Source organism: Spermophilus citellus, assembly GCF_964194105.1.
Source record: "Spermophilus citellus genome assembly, chromosome: 7".
Lineage (NCBI taxonomy): Eukaryota > Metazoa > Chordata > Mammalia > Rodentia > Sciuridae > Spermophilus > Spermophilus citellus.
In genome coordinates this window covers 156,687,286-156,706,213 of record NC_138188.1, presented here as the reverse complement: position 1 = coordinate 156,706,213, position 18,928 = coordinate 156,687,286, and the positions used below count along the sequence as shown (strand labels likewise).

Here is an 18,928-nt window from a genome sequence, read left to right as displayed (position 1 = left end):
AAGGAAGAAATTAATTATGAAAGGCAAGTCACTCTTCCTCCTGGAACTACAAAGAGAATGAGCTTTGTTTGTCAGCAGGTAAAACCAAGGGGTAGAAAAGGCACATAAATATATGTGAGCAGAATGGGTCACTCACACCAGGATTGTCCTATTTTTTAGCTCCTCCAAACCAGCCTGGCTTCCTAAGGCAGAAGATGAACTGTGTGATGTTCCCTGGGCAGCCCCATGAGGAGGGGCAGTCTCAAGGGGCTCAAAGTGGAGTGGAAGCTGCAGGTGCAAATTAGCCTTTTGATCTGAGCTGAACTTGAACAATGAGCAAGGTCTGCCATAGTCAGACCTCGATGGGGGAAAACAGGAGTAAGTAAAACAGTTACAGAAGAGCCACTGTTTCATCCCAGAATGCAGACATTCTTTCTTTGTTTTCCTGTAGCTTCCTACTTGGTGTGTGAATGTGGGTGTAGATGTGGCTGCTAAGAGCTGCAGATGATTTTATCTCTTCACTTGAAGAAATGCAGGAGTAAAACCACATGATGTTGTTGTTGTTGTTCTGTGGTGTTGAGGATTGAACCCAGGGACTCTTTTGCATGCTAGGCAAGCACTCTACCACTGAGCTACAGCCCCAGCCCCAAACCACATAATTTGGGTTTTATTAAAATCATCTTTTCATTTCAAAATTAAAATGCTTTCCTTTTTTCAGGCTTTAAAGTAGCAGTAAGTTGCTAGCCCCTTTTAGGGGGTCAGACTCTCACCAAAACATTTCCTTTTATTTACTTTTCCCTTTTATAGTTTCACTTATGCCATTATAGTCTTTACCAAGGACTGAACTCTCCCAGAGCTAATGCCCAGCATTTCAGATGATGGCAGCCACATCCTGTCTAAGCAGCAGCTTGATGCCAGCATTGAATTACTATTGAATAAGCAGCAATGAAATCTTTATCAAAATAATCAGTTGTTCCAAAAACCACAAATAAGAACAACAGGAGCCGAGCTATACTAAATCAGCAAAGAGCATGGAGATATAATAAGAGACTGAGTCACTTTTTTACATTCCCTCTCTTGCAAACTGCACTCGACTATTTTCTTACCCAGCCTGGGGGAGGGCAGGTGGAGAGAAGGAGGGACATTGCTCAGAAAGTTAAAAAAAAAAAAATTGACATCACTTAAGTCACATGATTGGCAAGAACCAATTAACATGAGCTGTGGAAAGGGGAACAGTTAAATTTGTAATTTGGGTTGTGTGAAAACTTCTTTGGGCCTCATAAACAACCACAGAACCACAAGTTGGGTAGGCTGGCAGTGTCAGAAGTCTGAGCCCGGCATAGTGGTCAGCAGGCAGGACGAATCACACTGAATGCAAACCACAGGGTTTCGCAGAGTGGTGAGCATCCTCAACCCACAGCCAAAGCGGCGCTTTTTTTTCCCCCTTCTTAATCTTTAACAATTTGAATATTTGTTTTCTCGAAGGTACATTTTTCATAGGGCTTGGGGAGTCCCAGTGGTGTGGAGGGGGAGGAAAGAGAGATGCCAGGAGCCATGGGGAGAGGTGAGGTTGAAACAGTGACCTTTCTTGGTTTTCGCTCTTAAGGTAAATCATTGAATCCCCGCCTTCAGAAGAGGGTACATTTTCAGAAGGAAGCGATGGCTTCAGACAGCATATTTGAGTCATTTCCTTCGTACCCACAGTGCTTCATGAGAGGTGAGTACCCGCTGGTCTTTTAATATCTACTTTTGCTCAGCTCTGCGTGTAAGGAAATGGCAGCCTGTTGGACCTCGGTGCAGATGCACCTCGGAGCCGGCGGTTCTCTGTCGGTGGGGTGGGAGGAATTCAGACCGAGGCGTGTGATTACCAGGCTATTGGATTACTTATTCACCAGAAGGCAGCTCTTCAGAAATGTTTGAAGAAATGCTTAGTTAAGCTGTTGAAGTGTTCGGTCGGTGTTTGAGAGCTGTCAAGTGCGGGGAAGTTGTGATGTTCTTGCTTAAAGTCCTAGAGATTAGGAGGCTTGACGAAGCTCCCTGGCTTTTGGTGGTGGTTCCCATGTGGGGTGGAATGAGTCTGTCTGAGTTATGCTTAACTCAGCTTGCTGTGTGGCCCAGGCTGCAGCCTGCCCCGGGGCTCAGCAGGCACGTGGACTGAGCCGGCTGGGAGGGCTGGAGCCAGTGTGGGCTGGAGGAGGCTGATGGATGCGCCTTCAACCACGGCCATTGTGGCAGCTCTGCTGTCCCCAAAAGCAGAGCCCAGGAAGCTCCGGGCTGATGTGCTTAGGTTAAACTATCAGGTTGGGGTTATGCTGTGTTTTCCCTTGTAGCCTCATTGCAAAGAGGCAACCAGTGTCTTTCAAGAGAGGAAGAAGGCAAGTTGTCGCCTGTGAGGTCTCAGTCAAAAAGAGCAATGAGGACGTCTCCTAAGTCAAGCATTCTCGCAGCTAAAATCGTTAGACTGCATGCTTACAGAGAGGCTCAGTTAGTGTGCAAAACCTGTCTGCATTTTTTGCACCCAGTGTCTTAAAGTATGCAAAGCTGGGGTTGAGCCATGAGTGGCTGTGTGTGTGTGTATGTGTGTACTGTGTATCTTTAGTGGTAAGAGAAGGCTATGCTTAGACAAAAATAATGCCGTAAAAATGTCATGAAGGCTTCACAGTGTGTCAAGGCACACACTTTGACCGATGTTCAGTGTGGCTTGATGGTTTGGCAGAGCCCGGGTGGAGTGGGATGGGATGGGGGAATAATTAATTTTCTGGCTACAAACTCTCAAGCACACCCAAACAGTATCTGTGACTCATTATTTATTCATACAGTCAAGTGTGCAGGGGAATGCAGAGGGTTTGCCAGCCACTGTGTCACCACAAATGCCATTGTGAATGCCACAGAGCTTCTGTGCTTCCGGGTCCCTGAAATTTAAAAACTTGGCAGAGCTGTGCATGTGCGCGTGCGCGTCCGCGAGTTCCTGTGAGTGTGCGCGCAGTGGGGTGATGGGGAGGATAGAGGGAGAAGGGAGGAAAGCAAGTCATTAACTGATTCCAACCTTCAAATTAAAGGGTTTTCAAGTGCTCCTTTCCTGGCAGCTGAGGAAATGTAGTGAAGTTGAATCATGCGTGAGTCACACGCCTTGCAGAGTCGTGCTGCGGGCACAGCAGACACCGGGCCCTGGTGCAAGGCTGCGATCTGCCCCCTCGCTGCATTTCCTCTGGGCTGCTAACAGGCAAAGGAAGCAATATTTGTAGAATAACAGAAAAGCGATCTTCCTGCGTTTTACTCCGCTTTCAGTACCCCCTCCAAACGTTTATTGTTTCCTATTTTATCAACTCAGGAAAGCAGATTCAGGAAATTTTTGAACATTCCCTTGGGCGGTAAGGTTGGCTGTCAGCCTGTAGTGCTGGCTCTTAGAGCTGTTCTTACTGTCCCAACAGCAAAGATAATTAGGGGACATGGTGACCTTTGCAGACACCAGGAAATAGGAGGAGCTGAGTCCCAGCGGAGCCCCAGGACTGCTGTGCCCCTGGAGAGTCATCCCAACTACCCCAGTTGAGGAACAAGGGCCAGCCAGCTTTCAAAGGGCCACCCCCCACAGTGCAGGGCTCAGGAGGGCTCATCTGTGAAGGTCTTTGTCCTTCCCCCTGGCTAAAAGGACCTGGGGTTGGAATCTCTAACCTGATAATATAATATGGAGATTTAATGTCTGTGGGTCCAGTGAAATTGTGGCTGCTTCCTGGTTAATTTCATCTCAATCATCCATCAATATGAGGGTGTTCATTGTCCAGATTCACTGTCCACACCACTCACCGAGGCAGAGAGGTGGCAAACTTCACTTTCTTCTTTCTTTTTCTTTTTTTTTTTTTTTTTTTTTTTTTTGGCAGCGTTTAGAAACCACCTTAGTCTCGGATGCTACAAGTAACCCTCTTCCCTCTAGTGAATTGTTCTCCCCCACAGTTCTCCCTGTTCCCACAGCCTGGCCACTGGCAGTGCCCCATGCGGTCACTTCTCCTCCTGTAATTTATAGCCTGTGTTCCCTCCCAGCGGCAACTGAGAGCCGGCCCAGCGTCTTGTTTTCTTCCTGGGATGGTCCTTTATCAGTCCCCGCAATTCTCACAGGAGGAAACTCGTAACTCATTTTTAGCCAGATACCCATGTGGAAATGGGGGGGAAAGAGAGATGTGGGACCCAGCAAACCATTGTTCCCTTCCTCATGAGAGTCAGGCCAGCGTCTGAGACACTGGCACGCGAAATGAGTGTGGTCTACCACAGAGAGTGCAGCTCTTCTCTATCATACCACACCAGGTTCTCACTTGGTTTGCTTAGGCAAGAAGATAAGATGCTATTGAGATTCCCTGGAAGGGTCACGTGTGGTTTGTAACATAAAATTCTTGCAGAACCCCAACTCTGATCCCCTAGAAAGGGGTGATGTATTGGCCCAAAGGTCTGCGGTAGGTGTGGAGAGGAAAAGCCCCAGCATATACATATTTTTGCAAGATGCCTCAGGTACCCTGGTTCTTAGAAGTGGCTTAGTGGTCTATGCAAAGTCTGAATGCCGAGGTGCCTCTGAGTTCCTAGAACCACAGGTAGAAATCTCAGCAACACTACTTGTCGCTTGCTTCTGGGTGACTCCAGTCTTCTGGGGCCTTTCAAAGGGGACTGTAGAATATGAGCGTGTGCAGCCCGCTGCTTCATGGGCACCAGTTTGCCACTGTTTTAAAAAGTGTATATCTATCCAAACACTTCTTCTGGCCCAACTGAAGACTTTAAAAAGCCATGGATTAAACCGGCCATGGCATCGGCCACCGTGTGAAATCTGTGTTGGTCAGTTCAGGCTGCCAGATCAAAATACCACAGACTCAGTGGTGTGAATGACAGAAATGTGTTCCTCATGGTTCTGGAGGCCAGAAATCTGAGGTGAAGGTGTCGGCAGGGTTGGTTTCTCCTGAGGTCTCTCTCCTTGGCTTGTGGGTATCGGTCTCCTCCCTGTCCGCGAATGGCTGTTCCTGGGTATGTCTGTGTCCTCATCTCCTCCTAAAGGGATATCAGGAACGTTGGATTCAGGCCTACACCGATACCTCAGAGTACTTAAAAGTCCAAATAGTCACCTTCTGAGGACCTGGGGATTGGGACTTCAACCTGTGAATGCCGGGTAGGGGGATTGGGATGCACCGTAGTCCCTCGTGGTGTGTCTCAGGAAGTCCCACGCTCCTGACCTGTGGACTCTGTGGTACAAGGCTCCTGGCTGCTCTCCAGACTGTGAAGAATCAGGCCTCCTGAGATAGAGTTTCAGATCTAAAACTGCCCAGGCATTTTGAAACTATCTTTTTTAATGTGAAAAAAAATATTATCTAAATATCATATTTGTACCATTTGCTATTTAATTTATTTGCACACTGAGAAAATTTTGAGAACAACAAAATGGCAATTTTGAGATGCTTCAGATTTGTCTTGTTTTGGTAGCAGAGCATTAGACCCAGGGGTCCTCAACCACTGAGCCACATCCCCAGCCCATTTTGTTTTTATTTTGAGACAGGGTCTTGTTAAGTGAGATGCTTACGTTTTAAAAGGGCAAAAACCTGCAGCAGGGAGATTTTTCTATCCTATGGACATAGGTGTGGAAGGTGTGCTTAAAAGTGATGTAGCCCCTTACAGGGACAGCAAGGCCAGCCTCGTGCTGGGACAGAGGAGGACTTATAGCCCCTGCACACACACAGGCCTTCATAGAGAGATGGGGCCTGGCTGGGTGTTTAAGAGCAGTCCCTATTAGAAGGGCACAGACAGGGAGTGTGAAAGTGGAGCATGTTTCGGGGACACCGTGGGGCCTATTCCTTCTTGTCTCTTCTGGCTTTGGTCAAATAGCATACAGAGCATCTCCATTGAGCCTCAGTTTCCTCATCTGCAAATTGAGGACAGTTGCAGTGCCTATCAACAAAAAGCAGCGCTGCAGACTCCATTAAATAACCTGTGGCAAGTGGGTGGCCCAGTCACGACGAGCAGGCAGTTAGGAGTTAACGATGGCTACTTATCGAAGCTACTCAGTTCCCTAAAATGGCACTTACTTGGTCAACTTCTGTCTGCTCTAGGAGAAAACACTCCCCGCAGGACTTGGCAGAGAAGATGGGGAGGGTAGAGCAGGGAAAGGGTAGTCTAGGCTGGGGGTCCAGCCTTGGCCCAGGAGGAACTACAGGACCCCATATGGGGCATGGGAGGCCATGAGCTCACGGGCCCATCTGATGGTCTGATGACCCTTCGGGATCAGCGGCCATAAAGAGGCCAGAAAAAGAGCAAGAGCCCTTGGTGGAATTCCACTTCGCAGGGTGAGCTCTTAAAGACGGAGGCTAATTGGGACACCTTGCAACACAGTCTTGGGTCTGAATACACAGGAACAGTAGAGGTGGTTCCCCTGGCTGGGAGTTCTGGGTAGCTTTGTTTTCTGGAAGGTTCTGCTGAAGGAAACAACCATTTGCCTGTTGAGCCACGTGCAGTTTCTCCAGGGCTCTGAAACTGGCCATTTCCTCCCTTCTCGGCGACATTTGTCTTCGTGCCCTTTGTCAAAGCTCAGAGACAAAGGAGCTTTGGCTTCGGGTCTGGTTGGGGGCGGGTGGGGAGGCCCACACAGGAAACTCATGCACATTTTCAGTTTCTCAGGTAACTTCCCAGTGACCTAGATGAGTCAATAAATGTCTTTGTCTCGTTTGAGTTCTGCAAAAGGGGCTAATAGTGTTCTCAGCCAGCTTGCCTCAGAGTTACCAAGTTCCTGTTCAAAATCTTTGACTACCTTGATCATAAAACACATCACCAATCTTTTTAGTTTAACACCACGAAGCAATTTTTATTTCTTCTTCTTCTTTTTTTTTTTTTTTTTTTGGTTAGGAAAACTTATCCTGCCCTTTTGCACATGGAAGTCAGATTCCAACATTCACTATTTTTTCCCCCAAATTTTATTCTTTAGAGAAATCTGCAGAAGCAGTTCTGGTGCCCAAATAGACACTAAAATCTGCAAACAGATTTCCCTGGTGCCACCAATCCCTTTCTTTCTTTCTTTCTTTCTTTCTTTCTTTTTTGGGGCTACATATAATAAGCATCAATTCAAACCAAGGTTATGTGTTTTCTGGACCTTTCCCCCAACCTCCTGCAGAGAAACATAACTGTGTTGTCCTTGAGTGGTGGAAAGGGAGCATTTCCTCTGAGACCTTTGCAGACCACGGACAAGATCAGGATGCTGTAAGAAGATGGGGGGGGCTCATGATCACAAAACAGGGTTCCAAACCTCAGGTCCCCTTGACCTCTGGCATGAACTCACACACACCCAGATGTGGCCCAGGCTCCACTCTGTTGGACAGACATACTCTCATCCTCTCTTGGCTTCCTGGATCTTTCTCTCTCCCCTCCCTTTCTCCTTCATCTCTGTTCTCCTGATCGCATTGGATGATACCTGAGGAACTAAGATGGAGAAATCAGTGAGTCCTGTATTTGAAACCTCACGGAATGATGCACTTTATTACAACAACAGAAAGAGAGTGAAGCTCTTGCTTGGGTTTATCTGTGAGAACTGTGTTCACCTACACATAAAGGAGCAGCTGGCCACAGTGGCTCTGGCAGGTGGTGCTGGTCTGTGTGTAGAGAGATGGTCATCGGCCAGCAACCCAGAGCTGATACAGAGGGATGCAGGATGCCTCTGCGTTTTGGCTCCACCATTTGAACCAGGGCAAGATGGCCCCTCACAAGATCTGTCCAGGAGGGAAGGAGCGGGGAGACCTCTAGCTCTTCTCCTTGTGGGGCCTGGTCTTTTCATTCAGGAAAGGAAGCCTCCATATCATGTAGGCAAGAAGTGTGTCACAAGCCTCTGGCTGGAAATGGCCTAGGACAGTGGAATTGTCACTTTCTGCCCACAGAGTGGAGAAGAGCTGAGAGGTAGGAGGATGGGATTGGAACTGAGTGAGGCTGTTGAGCATCCACTGTACCCGGCACCCAAGACCCTTGTTGTACAGGCTGTTCCTTCCTATTACGTCTTGTAGGTTTGTTGTCCGTGCCAGGGGAGTGCTGGAAACACAGCCAGCCCCGTGTATCCAGGGCTTCCTCATCCACAGATTCCACAAACTGCAGATGGGAGATATTCAGGGAAGGACACTGTGTCTGCCCTGACCATGGATCCACTTTCCCTTTCCATTGGTCCCTAAACAACACAGTATAACAAGCATGACCATGGCACTTACCTGGTGTTAGGTATGACAAGTAATCCAGGGTGCGTTAAAGTGTGGGGAAGATGCGCACGGGTTATAGCCAACACTCTGCTATGTTATATAATGGACTTTGGTCTCCACGGAGATCCTGGAAGGTCCTCCACCATCCCAGGACACCCAGGGTGTCAGGTTTTGTAAATGAAGCCTTGACACAGGGAGAGAGATTTGCATCCACACTCGGGAAGTAGACAGTAGTAACAAAGCGAGCACACTCACTTCTTCCTGAGTCCCTGGAATGGTAGATGGATGCGGCGGGTTGGTATTTATTCTTGGCTAATTGCAAGCAAAACAATAGGAAATGGGGTGGGGCAGGGCAGAGAGCAGGCTTAATGGGAGACAAGGTCAGATCAATTTTCAGTGCCAAAGCCCAGAATCATACTTGCTCACCATCGTGAGACCATCCCAGAACGGTGTGCATCAGAGCTGCTCGAATAGGTGGAAATGATTCCTTTTTCTCTCTCTCTCTTTCTCATTCTTTTTAAATTCTCAAAACTCCATCACCCCAAGCCCTAATCTCTTTGCAGATATGTGTGTGTGTGTGTGTGTGTGTGTGTGTGTGTGTGTGTGTGCTGGGAACTGCAGCCAGAGCCTCACACATGCTAGGCAAGTGCTCTCCCACTGAGCTACACTGCCAACCCTCTATGGAATTTCTTGAGTGAAACTTTCCTTCAAATGATCTGCCTTAGGTTTACCTAAAGTTGTTCTTATCTTTCATAGAAATCCGAAAGGCAGACAACTGCTCTCTATCTAGGAGATGTCAGGCTGATCTCTGCCTCGTATTGCTGCAAGACACACATTACTTTTGCTTTGTAACTACTGTCTACTTCCTGAGTGTGGATGCAGATCTCTCTCCCTGAGTCAATGCTTCCTTTGCAAAACCCGAGAAAAAGGAAAGAAAGTCCTTATTCAGTTTTTTTCCTTGCGATAGTAAATAACAGAGACCTTCCATTTTGTGAGATCGGTGTTCACTCAGAGGATTGTGGGTCTTGTACCCAGAGCTACCCTTTGGCTTCATGCTCCTCACTGTCTATTTTTCGATGGACTTCTTTTTCAACAGACATTAGAGGGGCTCCAAAGGAAGCATTTGGGGGGTCACCAAAAATAGAAATCTCAGTTTCGTAGTCGGGATTGCTCAGCGCTCTGCTGATTTCAAGACTGACGCCTCTTTGTGTGCATGTGAAGCCCGTGTTAAATCGATTCTAAGTCCAGGCTCCACAGGCCACGTCTGGAAGCCACATCCGCTGGGAGAGAGAAATAGGCACTTCTCACATTCTGCCGAGTTTCTGCTTTCCCTGGTTTGCCCACCGTCCAGCTGGTGCTCCTGGTCTTTGGGTGTTCACAGGGAACACCGATTCTTCAAAAGAATCTCTTCTGGTCTTAGGTGGAGAACGCATTGGCCGAATGAGCAATCCATGGATTATAGCCTGGGGGCAATGCCACAGAGCAGCCTCCGTCTCCTCTCCTCCGAGGTCTTGGTGGCACTCACATGCTGCTGAAATGGACAAGATTTTGCAGACTGGGTGCTTCATTATTTGTAGACCCTGAAGGAAGGTCTAGAAAATATTGCAGTAGTCGAATTGCCAGATAGGGGTGTCTTCAAAAGAGCAAATGAAAGGACACTGAACACATGTCACACCGACCACCTTCCATGGGGGATAAGTTGTACCAGGCGAGGCAAAAGATGACATCAAAGAATCTGTCACCTTGCTCACTTCCTTTTCCTATGCAAATTGTGTAAGGCGGGGAGCCTTCGATGTTTTTTATTCTATAGCCTCAGAAGGTGCAGAGAAGAACGCAGTTTAGCTGAAATGCCTTGGTCCACATGTTGTCTTCCCTGGGAGCGCTTTCAACCCCACCTCAGCATGCTGCACTTTCTTACACAGCTTCTGTTGCACTCTGAACCCCACCCACAAAGCCCCCATCACACACCATCTGCAGGCCGCGTCTGTGGGGTTCCCTAACCCTCACAGTGAGCTTGACACTGATCCGCTTTGGAAGTGTATAATTTATCAGATCTGAGGCCACCCTGCAAGGGTCCAGAGGAACCCCAAGGAGGGACAGGGTGGTTACGTCTTCAGAGGTTGGCTCTTAGCTCAGCCCTCTTCCTAGTGTGGCAGGAATAGTGAAAATGAAATTGGGTAGACATCGCAGGTGGGAACAGAAATTCAAGCTGCTCTTTTATTGTTGTTGGATCCGCTGTTTATAGAGATCAAAAGAGTGATTGCCCTCAAAGTCCCAGAGGAAAGAAATGTTAGCAACCTTTAAAAAATATTAGGACTGTGAAGGGTGTGGGACCGTATAAAAACACAGACATGCCAACAAAGGAAATTTTGTTCAACTGTCAATCACCCCACATCATTACTGCATTTGAAAAAAGAAAAAAAAAAACTCTACCTTCCGTATGCTTTTCCTGGGTAATATTCAAAACAAAGACACAAAGACATAATTGTGTCACAGAGGTAGACGAATCTGTTTAAAACACAATGAACTATGAGACGTGAGCATTATCCCCATATGATGGTACTTTGTAAGTCTTATGTGTGTGTGCCTACGTTTTGTGTATCTAGTTGTGTACAGTAGTTTTATATAGTTTTGGTGAGGATCTGAAATTATATAGCTGTATATATACAGCTATTATATGTAACTGGCTTTTCTTTCCAAAACTTTTAGGAAGAAAGAGAAATATTTGAAAGGAGTCATTTAAAACACTCTGTCCTTAGGGTTTCAGAAAGATTCATTTGTCCAAGGTCCCACAGTCGGTCAATGCCTGAGTCAGAACCAAAAACCAGGTCTCCTTAGCTTCTGCCCACAGAATTTTGCAGTTACTGGACTAATGGGGCTGATTCCATCTGGGAGTCCAAATAATTAGCAGACACCAAAATGCTCTTGGTTTCCTCTGCCTCCTTGGACCACATACCCCGTGCAGACAAAGTGAGCCTTAAGTCCTGAGCACCTTCCTTAGGCTTCATGAGGAAGGCAGTTGTTCCAGAAGGCCCTCCACTTTGCTGGAGCCCTTTGTACGCTCTCTCCCACAAACCCAGCAGCCCCTTCAGCACCACAGCCCACCCCCTGGGCCAAGTCGGGGTTCACTGGGTGGGTGTGGGTGAGCATCCATGGCGAAATCCCAATGAGCAGAATGCAAATGGCATGTCCATGCAGAAGGGGTGTGTTCCACCCACTGCCAGGCCCCAACCAGACAGGGAGGGCCTCTGGAAAGTGAGAGGAAGTCACTGCTGCCCAGACTTGACTGCAGGAATAAGTGTCCTCACAGCACTGCTGATGAGAAGCTCATACACTCAGAAGCGACCTCTCTCTGGAAAAATAAATTGCCTCCCCCAACACGGGGTGGGGGGCATCACTCAAAATGTGCATGCTTTGGGGAGTCTCCTGGAGCTTCGCCCCAGGATGCACTGCCTCGGGCAGAGCTCTGTCCAGGCAGCAGGAACTGCTCAACGTGGCCTCCTCCAGCCTCCCACAGCCTTCTCCGGCTCCTGATGAGCATGCTCCACGACCCGGGCAGTTAGTTCCTTACCAATTACAGGCCTGCGAGCTGCACTGGTGTGATTACAGCATCTGCATTATAAAACATCCTCAGATGGAAATTAGAAAGAGATGTATAAGCTTCAAACAGAACTTGTGATTCTGCTCAGCCCTCCATGGTCACCCAATTTGAATCAGAAAATCCCCAGAGGCCTACAAATACTGCGTCTCTGTTCCGAAGGACTCAGCCTCTCTCTTCCCCCAGAGGCAACAATCCAGAAGGATCTGCAAGGAGTTGTGCTTCCTGTTTTCTTTCTTTCTTTTTTGTTTTTTTCAAAAACATATATTTTCAATTGTCAGATTCACAAGCTTCAGAGGAAACCAAGATTTTGGAAATGTGTGAAATTAGCAATAAAAGCATCTTTCTGTTTCCCTTTTTCCTCTATGGTGTGAATGTACCACAGTTTGTTTAACCAAATCACCTGTGGAAGAACATCTAGGCTGTTTCCAGTTTGGGGCTATTAATAAATAAAGCCGCTAAAATTATTCACATATAAATTTTTGTGTGAACATAAATTCTCGTTCCCTGGGATCAGTGCCAGGCGGTGCGGTAGCAGGGTCATACAGTAGTTGCCTGTTTGGTTCTTTTAAGAAAATACTGAGCTGCCTCCAGTGACTCTGCCCACGGACGTTCACGCCACCAGTGCAGGAGGGACCCAGTTTCTCTGCTTCTTCACCAGCCTCTGTGGTCGCTAGATCTTCTTCTAAGTGCTTTTATTAGTGCATTATAGTTATTCCTAATAACAGGGTTTATTCTGACATAATCTCGGATGCATGGAATTTAATTTGCTCCTTATCAGCCCCCGTGCCTCCTCTTTCCCTCCCCTCCTCCCTCTCCCTGTTTTCCTTTCTCTGTTCGATGGGTCTTTGTACTTATTTAGTTTTTATTTAGTGTTTTGTAGCTGTGCGTAAAGGTGGAATTCACTGTCGTATATTCTTAGGTGTACCTAGCGTGGTTTTGTCAAGTTCAGGGAATGGGGTTCTCTCCCACAAGTTGTCTCTGGGGAGACTGGGAGGGGGACAGGCCTGAGCAGCAGAGAGGCGGAGTGGGGGCTTTGGAATCAGGTGGCTTCTGCCCCGTCTGTCTGATGTGAACTTAACTACTGACAGCCTCACGGAGCCCCAGCTTTCCTGGCTGGTAAAGAAGCAGTAATGACCTCCACTTGGAGGATTTGAGGTGACATGTATGAAGCTTTGGACACACAGAGAAACTCAAAAAGTAAAAGGCAACGTGGAAAAATGCCACCAAGGGCATTTGTGTGCTCTTCGAATGAGCCACCTGTGAGGAAGACCATGGGGTCTGCTTCCCTCATCATGCACCAGCGCAGCGTGGCCCCAGGGCTCCTGGGCAGGGGGTCGACCCACACTTACCAGAATTGGTCACAGTAGCAGCTGGTGTTTATTGAGCACATACTACATGCCAGGCACCTGCCTATGCCAAGCCTTTTCTTGCAGATGAAACCCTTACCCAGCCCTGTAAGAAGGACTCTCATGATCGATACCTCCTGATGGAGGGACGGGGCTGACAGAAGAGAGAGAACCTTCCTGAGGGCAGGTGCTGGGAATGAAGGGGCCAGGTCCAAACAGAGGCATTTGTGCAGCAGAGCCGCTGTCTGCCGTAGAGCAGCAGGTGGGAGTGAAAAGGATCTGTCTGACCCACAGAAGACGGGGCCATGCGGAGTGAGGGGCAGGTCAAGGCCCGGGGTCATGGTGGGCACTGTGGGTGGCTGCAGGCCAGGGCACCCTTCACTGTCTTGGGCTGCATTTGTGGCTCTGATGCATTCGGGACTTGGGGTCCCCACCTTAGTGTCCAGGCCTCCCCTGCCTGCTAGGTTCATCCCCGTGGCCTCCCCACCACAGCTGCCTCCTGCCTGCCTCAAGATGCTGGGGGAGAAACCACAGCCAGTCTCCATCCCAACTAGTCCGTTGTTTCTGTTGTCAGCCTCCTCGGTGTCAATCAGGAGGGAGACGAGGTCCCGTATGCCAGGCACTTCCTACAAAAAGCTCCCAGGGCCAAGGTCCACCCTGCACTGGCACCTCCTTAAGAGAAAGCGCCCCCTTAAATTCTGTGTCCCAGTGCATCTCTTGTCCCACCCTAGTCCAGGCCCAGGGACCCAGAGGAACACACACAATGATCCATCCAGTAGCCATGGGCCTCCCATCTGAGCCTATCCTTCAGGAGGCAGGGAGGCCCTGGGAGCCAGCACCTTCATGACCTTGACTCTGACCTTGACGTTGGCCAGGGTTGGCCATGAGGCTCCCACCCAACACTGTGCATCCAGTCCTTGCTGTGGTTGGAAATTCTACCCAGAAGCAGCTGAGGTAGCTGAGACAGCAAGAAGTGGCCCAGTCCCTCCTGTAGACTGGGCCCTCCCCGATCTGGTGCTAGGTGGCCTTACTGGTGGCCTTCACCATCAGTCTCTCTTTCTCCAGAAACATTTGTCATTTCAAAAGTGCACGCCACCAGTCTCCTGCATCATTGCAAATCCTTCTTTCACGTAGTGGGTTTGAGGTTTCCTTTTTTTCCCCTTTTCAACCTGTATCTGTAGAAAAGGCATTTCCCATCTGACTGTTCTATAGCCAGTTACCATAGAGTCACCGAAAGTTCCTTCCCTTCTTCCACGGGACATGCTGCGGGTGGGTAGGCAGTGCAATAATTAATGCCCCACTTCCCAGAGCCAGCTCCTGGGCAGCCACGGAAAGTCCGCGCAAATACAGGAGCTGCGCCAGCCTCTAATTGTTGCTATGCAAACAGCTTAATGGGAGCAAATTAAAATGTGCTCAAGCTAATTATTCTCTGCAATAAAAAATAATAATAAAGTAAAACAATGAAGCTCCTTGGAAAGGTCAGAGGAGCTGCTTTTCTCCTACAGGGTGTAGGATCCGCAGCGAATTAAAACTCCCAGGAAGTAAACTCGAGACTGTATTTGGGACAACTTTGTGACTCAGGAAACGCCCTCGGGAGCTTCTTCATGCCTAGTTAGTGCTGCACAAACCACCAGGACCCGGCCAGCCGAGCCTCTCTCCTTCCCTCTTCTCTGCTCCCTCCGGGTAGTGGCCTCCACTGTCCCCTTGGGTCAGGACTTAGGTCCTTCTTAGATCTCAGTCCCCAGGTCCCACTGGACAGCCCACAGCAGCATCCTTTATGGCCCAGGTGTCCCCCGGTCTTGAGTGGCAGGTGTCACCTCCACCAGTTTAGGACCAACAGAGGCAGCAGAATCACCTCAGCCACCTCCTCTCGGCTGGCTCTCCGAGAAGCTGGACCCACACCCCTGTCCTTCCAGCAGCGCTTGGCCATTGGGGTTGGAGGGCGAACGTCACACCGTGATCCAGGCACATGGTGACACAAATCATGAACAAGTAGCAGTCACCAGGTGCTCCCCGTCCCCAGTTGCTGCTCCCTTCATCTTTCTCAGTTAAAAGCCTTGTGACAATCGCCATTCTGGCTGGAGCGAGAGGATCTCAGGGTAGTTTTGATTTGCATTTCTCTCATTGTTAGGGATGTTGAGCATCTTTTCATGTATTTGTTAGCCTGGTGGATGTCTTCTTCCGGGAAGTGCCTGTTCAGATCTTTTGCCCATTTTATTGATGGAGTTATTTGTTTTTTGGTGTCAAGTTTTTTAGTTCTTTGAATATCTTGGAGATTCCTGCTCTATCTGAGGTGCACGTGGCAAAGACTTTCTCCCATTGTATAGCCTCTCTCTTCACATTCTTGATTAAATAATGGCAATTACCAAGAATACAAGTACAATAATCTGACAAGGGTGTGGGGGAAAAGTTCATTCAGTCATTGCTGGCGGGATTGCAAATTGGTGCAACCGCTCTGGAAAGCAGTATGGAGATTCCTCAGAAAACTTGGAATGGAACCACCATTTGACCCAGTTATCGTGTTTCTTAGTATATCCCCAAAGGACTTAAAATCAGCATACTATGGTGACAGAGCCACATCAGTGTTCACAGCAGCCCAATTCACAATAGCTAAGCTATGAAACCAACCTAGTGCCCTTCAATAGATGAACTGATAAAAAAAAATGTGGTAAATATACACATGAATATTACTCAGCCTAAAGAAGAATGAAATGGTGACATTCGCAGGTAAATGGATGGAGCTGGAGACTATCATGCTAAGTGAAATAAGCCAAACCCAACACACCAAAGGCTGAATGTTCTCTCTGATATGTGGATGCTAACACACAGTAGGGCAGCGGGGAGTAGAAGTTCGTTGGGTTAGACAAGAGGAATGAAGGGAAGGGAAGGAGATGGGGACAGGAAAGACAGTAGAGTGAATGGATATCACTTTCTATGCTCGTATAGGACTACGGGACAGTGTCGCTCCACATCATGTCCAACCAGGAGACTGGACCCTAATTAGGATGTCCTACTCCCCGTGTGTATGAGTGTCACAATGCACTCCACTGTCGTGCACATCTAAAAAGAACAACAAAACAAGGGCCTGGTGGGAGCGGGAGGGTTGAGGTCCGGGCGGGATGCGCGTTCACCCATGAGGCGCTGGGTTCCATCCCCAGCAGCCCCAGGACGCATGCGATACAGGTGCGGATTCACGGCCACTGGATAAAACCAAAAAGGAAAATGGATCAGAGAGAGTTACAAAAGCCACACGGCTTTTCAGGGGAGGCGACTCTCAGGGCTCTGGTGGGGCCTCTCTGCAACCTGATCCGCGGCCAGGGGCAGGGCTTCGGGCGCAGCCTGCGGGGTCACAGCGTCTGGCACCCAGAGGCCGCTCCTGCCTGGCCCTGCTGAGTCACCTGAGGCAGATGCCCTCCCCTCTCTGTCCCAGCCAGTGGTGACAGTGGTGACCTCCTAGGACCTTTATAAGCCCTGAATTAGAAATGCACAGGAAGCTGGGGCGGCCACGCTATCTAGTTCACGGACACTGTCACCCCGGGCTTTTCCTCTCCGCTCCGGTTTACTTTTTAATCACAAACCGTGTCCCTCCATGTTCCCATTTTTTGTTTTTCACACAACACAAAACCCGAGTCTAAACAGTGAGCCCCGCGTCTGCCTTCCCAGGGGCTGCAGAGGGTCCCTAATGCACTTTTGCAGCCTGTGACATTTTACCCCCACAGCACATCACTGACATTTGGGACGAGGCTTGGTGTGACAGAAAGCGCCCTGGGCTGAGCTGAGCCTCCTCTCTGGCCGCACGTGCCTCTGTGCCAGGACCTTCCGCTCCCACAGCCCACCCTGCAGAAGACAGCGGCGGTCGGGACAGTGGGCGGTCACGCTCTAGGCCAACAGCATCAGGCAGGCTGAGCTGGCCCTAGGTTGACCCTGGAGGGTCTCCAGCTGTAGGCGTTTGGATCAGGTTGTCCTTGGTGGAGGGGTCTGTCCTGTGCGTGGCAGGATGTAAGCAGCTTCCCTGTCCCACCCACCAGATGCCATTAGCAAACCCCCTGTCCCCAGCCAGTTTTGATTCTCCCAGCGTCACCCAGTGAGCCCCGAGTGGGAGAACCAAAGAGCTCCCGAAAAGCCTTCAGAGCCAATATGCTGTGTGACTTCCCATTTACGGATCGACCAAGGAGAGGAAATGGCGTGTGGGGCCTTGGAACCTCCTCAACACAGGGGCATCCTGCAGCCTCACCTAACCCCTACTCCAGCCCACTCTGGTCCATAAAACCCATGGCCAGTGAGCAAGGCACGGAATCAGGGCAGCCAACTCATGTCCCGTAGCTAAGAGCAGAGGAGGAAGGTGACGGTGACCCAAACAGCCACTCAAGAACTGCCCCGGGGGAGGGCCTTCTAGGGTAAGCCAGGACGGCTAACTCGAGTTTCACCAGTTTTCCCAGGGCAAAGGAGGAACGTGAGGTTCCATGTTGCTCCATGACGATTCAGAGGAAAGTGACCACCCCGCAGGAGCCGAGGATGGAAAGTGTTCACCCTGAGCTGCACGCCATTCTGAGTGACAGGGGGCTCGGCCACCGAGCTGTGCACGTTCTCCAGATGTGGACTTCTAGAGAGTGACCAAGGGAACCTTTGGAGTAAACTTAAAATGGGACACCTCCATCTTTAATCACCGATGTCATGGGGACAGGATGGGGACTCAGTGACCGAGGAGACCTGGACTCTTTTTAAACTGGGTTTGAAGTGCACAGGGCCATAGTTTTGACCCTGTAGTGCCCCACTTTGGGAACCTCCTTTTCCTTCTCTTTTCCTGGTGGAGATCATCTCCCACAGGATTTTTTTTGAACATCAGAGAGAAGTAACTGAGAGTGGCAGGCAGTGGTAGACTTCAAAGATCTACAGACTTAGTCAAAAGGTCCAGAAGCCCCAGAGCACGTTGGATTTCATTTTTCTACCCTGTATGTTCGAGTCCCCTCTGGGGGGTCGCTGCTCCGTGCTCCTCTGAATGTCTTGCATTCCCTCCACAGTTCCTGGTAGCAGATCCCTGAAGCCGCGTGACAGGTCTGCTGCTCAGTCGAGCAAAGGCGTTGAGCAGGTTCTGAAAGCTGAGACCTGTGTCTGCACAAGGTGTTGGGAGAGCCCAGAGTGTGCCCCCGGCCACCCCTCTCCCCCTCACAGACCTGGCACACACACTCCATTTGCCTTCTCTCCCTGATGCAGCTGGACTGCCAGAGTGACACTAGAGGAGCAAGTGTTCTGGGGCATCCATGGGGAGCTCGGGCCAAGGGCCAGGTTCTCCGTCAGGCTCAAGTTTATTCAGTGCATACATCGACTGAGGCACCCACCAAACAGGAGGCGGGCTCCCAGAGACTGAGCACCAGAGAGAGTCCCATGTCTCACTTATCTCTTTAGTCACAGAACGTGGCAGGGTGCGAGCACTCGACAAATGTTGGAAGGGTAGGAAAAAGTGGATGGGTAGGTGGGTGAGTGGGTGGATGATGGAGGATGAATGATGAATGGACAGGTGGTTGGATGGACAGAGAGGTGGCTGGCTGGATGGGTGGACGGATGGAGGGAGATGGAGGATAAATGATGGACAGGTGGTTGGATGGATGGATGGTTGGATGGAGCCTCACCAGCCACTTGTTTACTGCTGCAGCATAAAAACCCCAGAGCGTATGATCAGAAGAGGTCATGGTCATCCCCCACCATCAGCACACAATGACAGTAGGAAGCCGCGGGCTGGGACCTCCATGCAGACTGGGTTCCACCCTTCCCTCCTGTGAGCACTGAGCAGCTGTGTGCAG

At 49.5% G+C, this 18,928-nt stretch overlaps 1 protein-coding gene across 4 annotated transcripts in view; it reads left to right on the top strand.

Moving 5' to 3' along the window:
* Nucleotides 1-1,249: 1,249 nt before the first annotated feature.
* Nucleotides 1,250-18,928, top strand: part of RUNX1 (RUNX family transcription factor 1) — a 227,823-nt gene continuing 210,144 nt past the window's right edge. For all 4 annotated transcript variants that reach the window (XM_081300633.1, XM_081300631.1, XM_081300632.1 and 1 more), the window contains exons 1-2: nt 1,250-1,378; nt 1,586-1,696. In XM_081300633.1, coding sequence (XP_081156759.1) covers nt 1,639-1,696 — 58 coding nt within the window. In that variant the 5' untranslated portion in view covers nt 1,250-1,378; nt 1,586-1,638. The remainder of the gene's footprint in view (nt 1,379-1,585; nt 1,697-18,928) is intronic.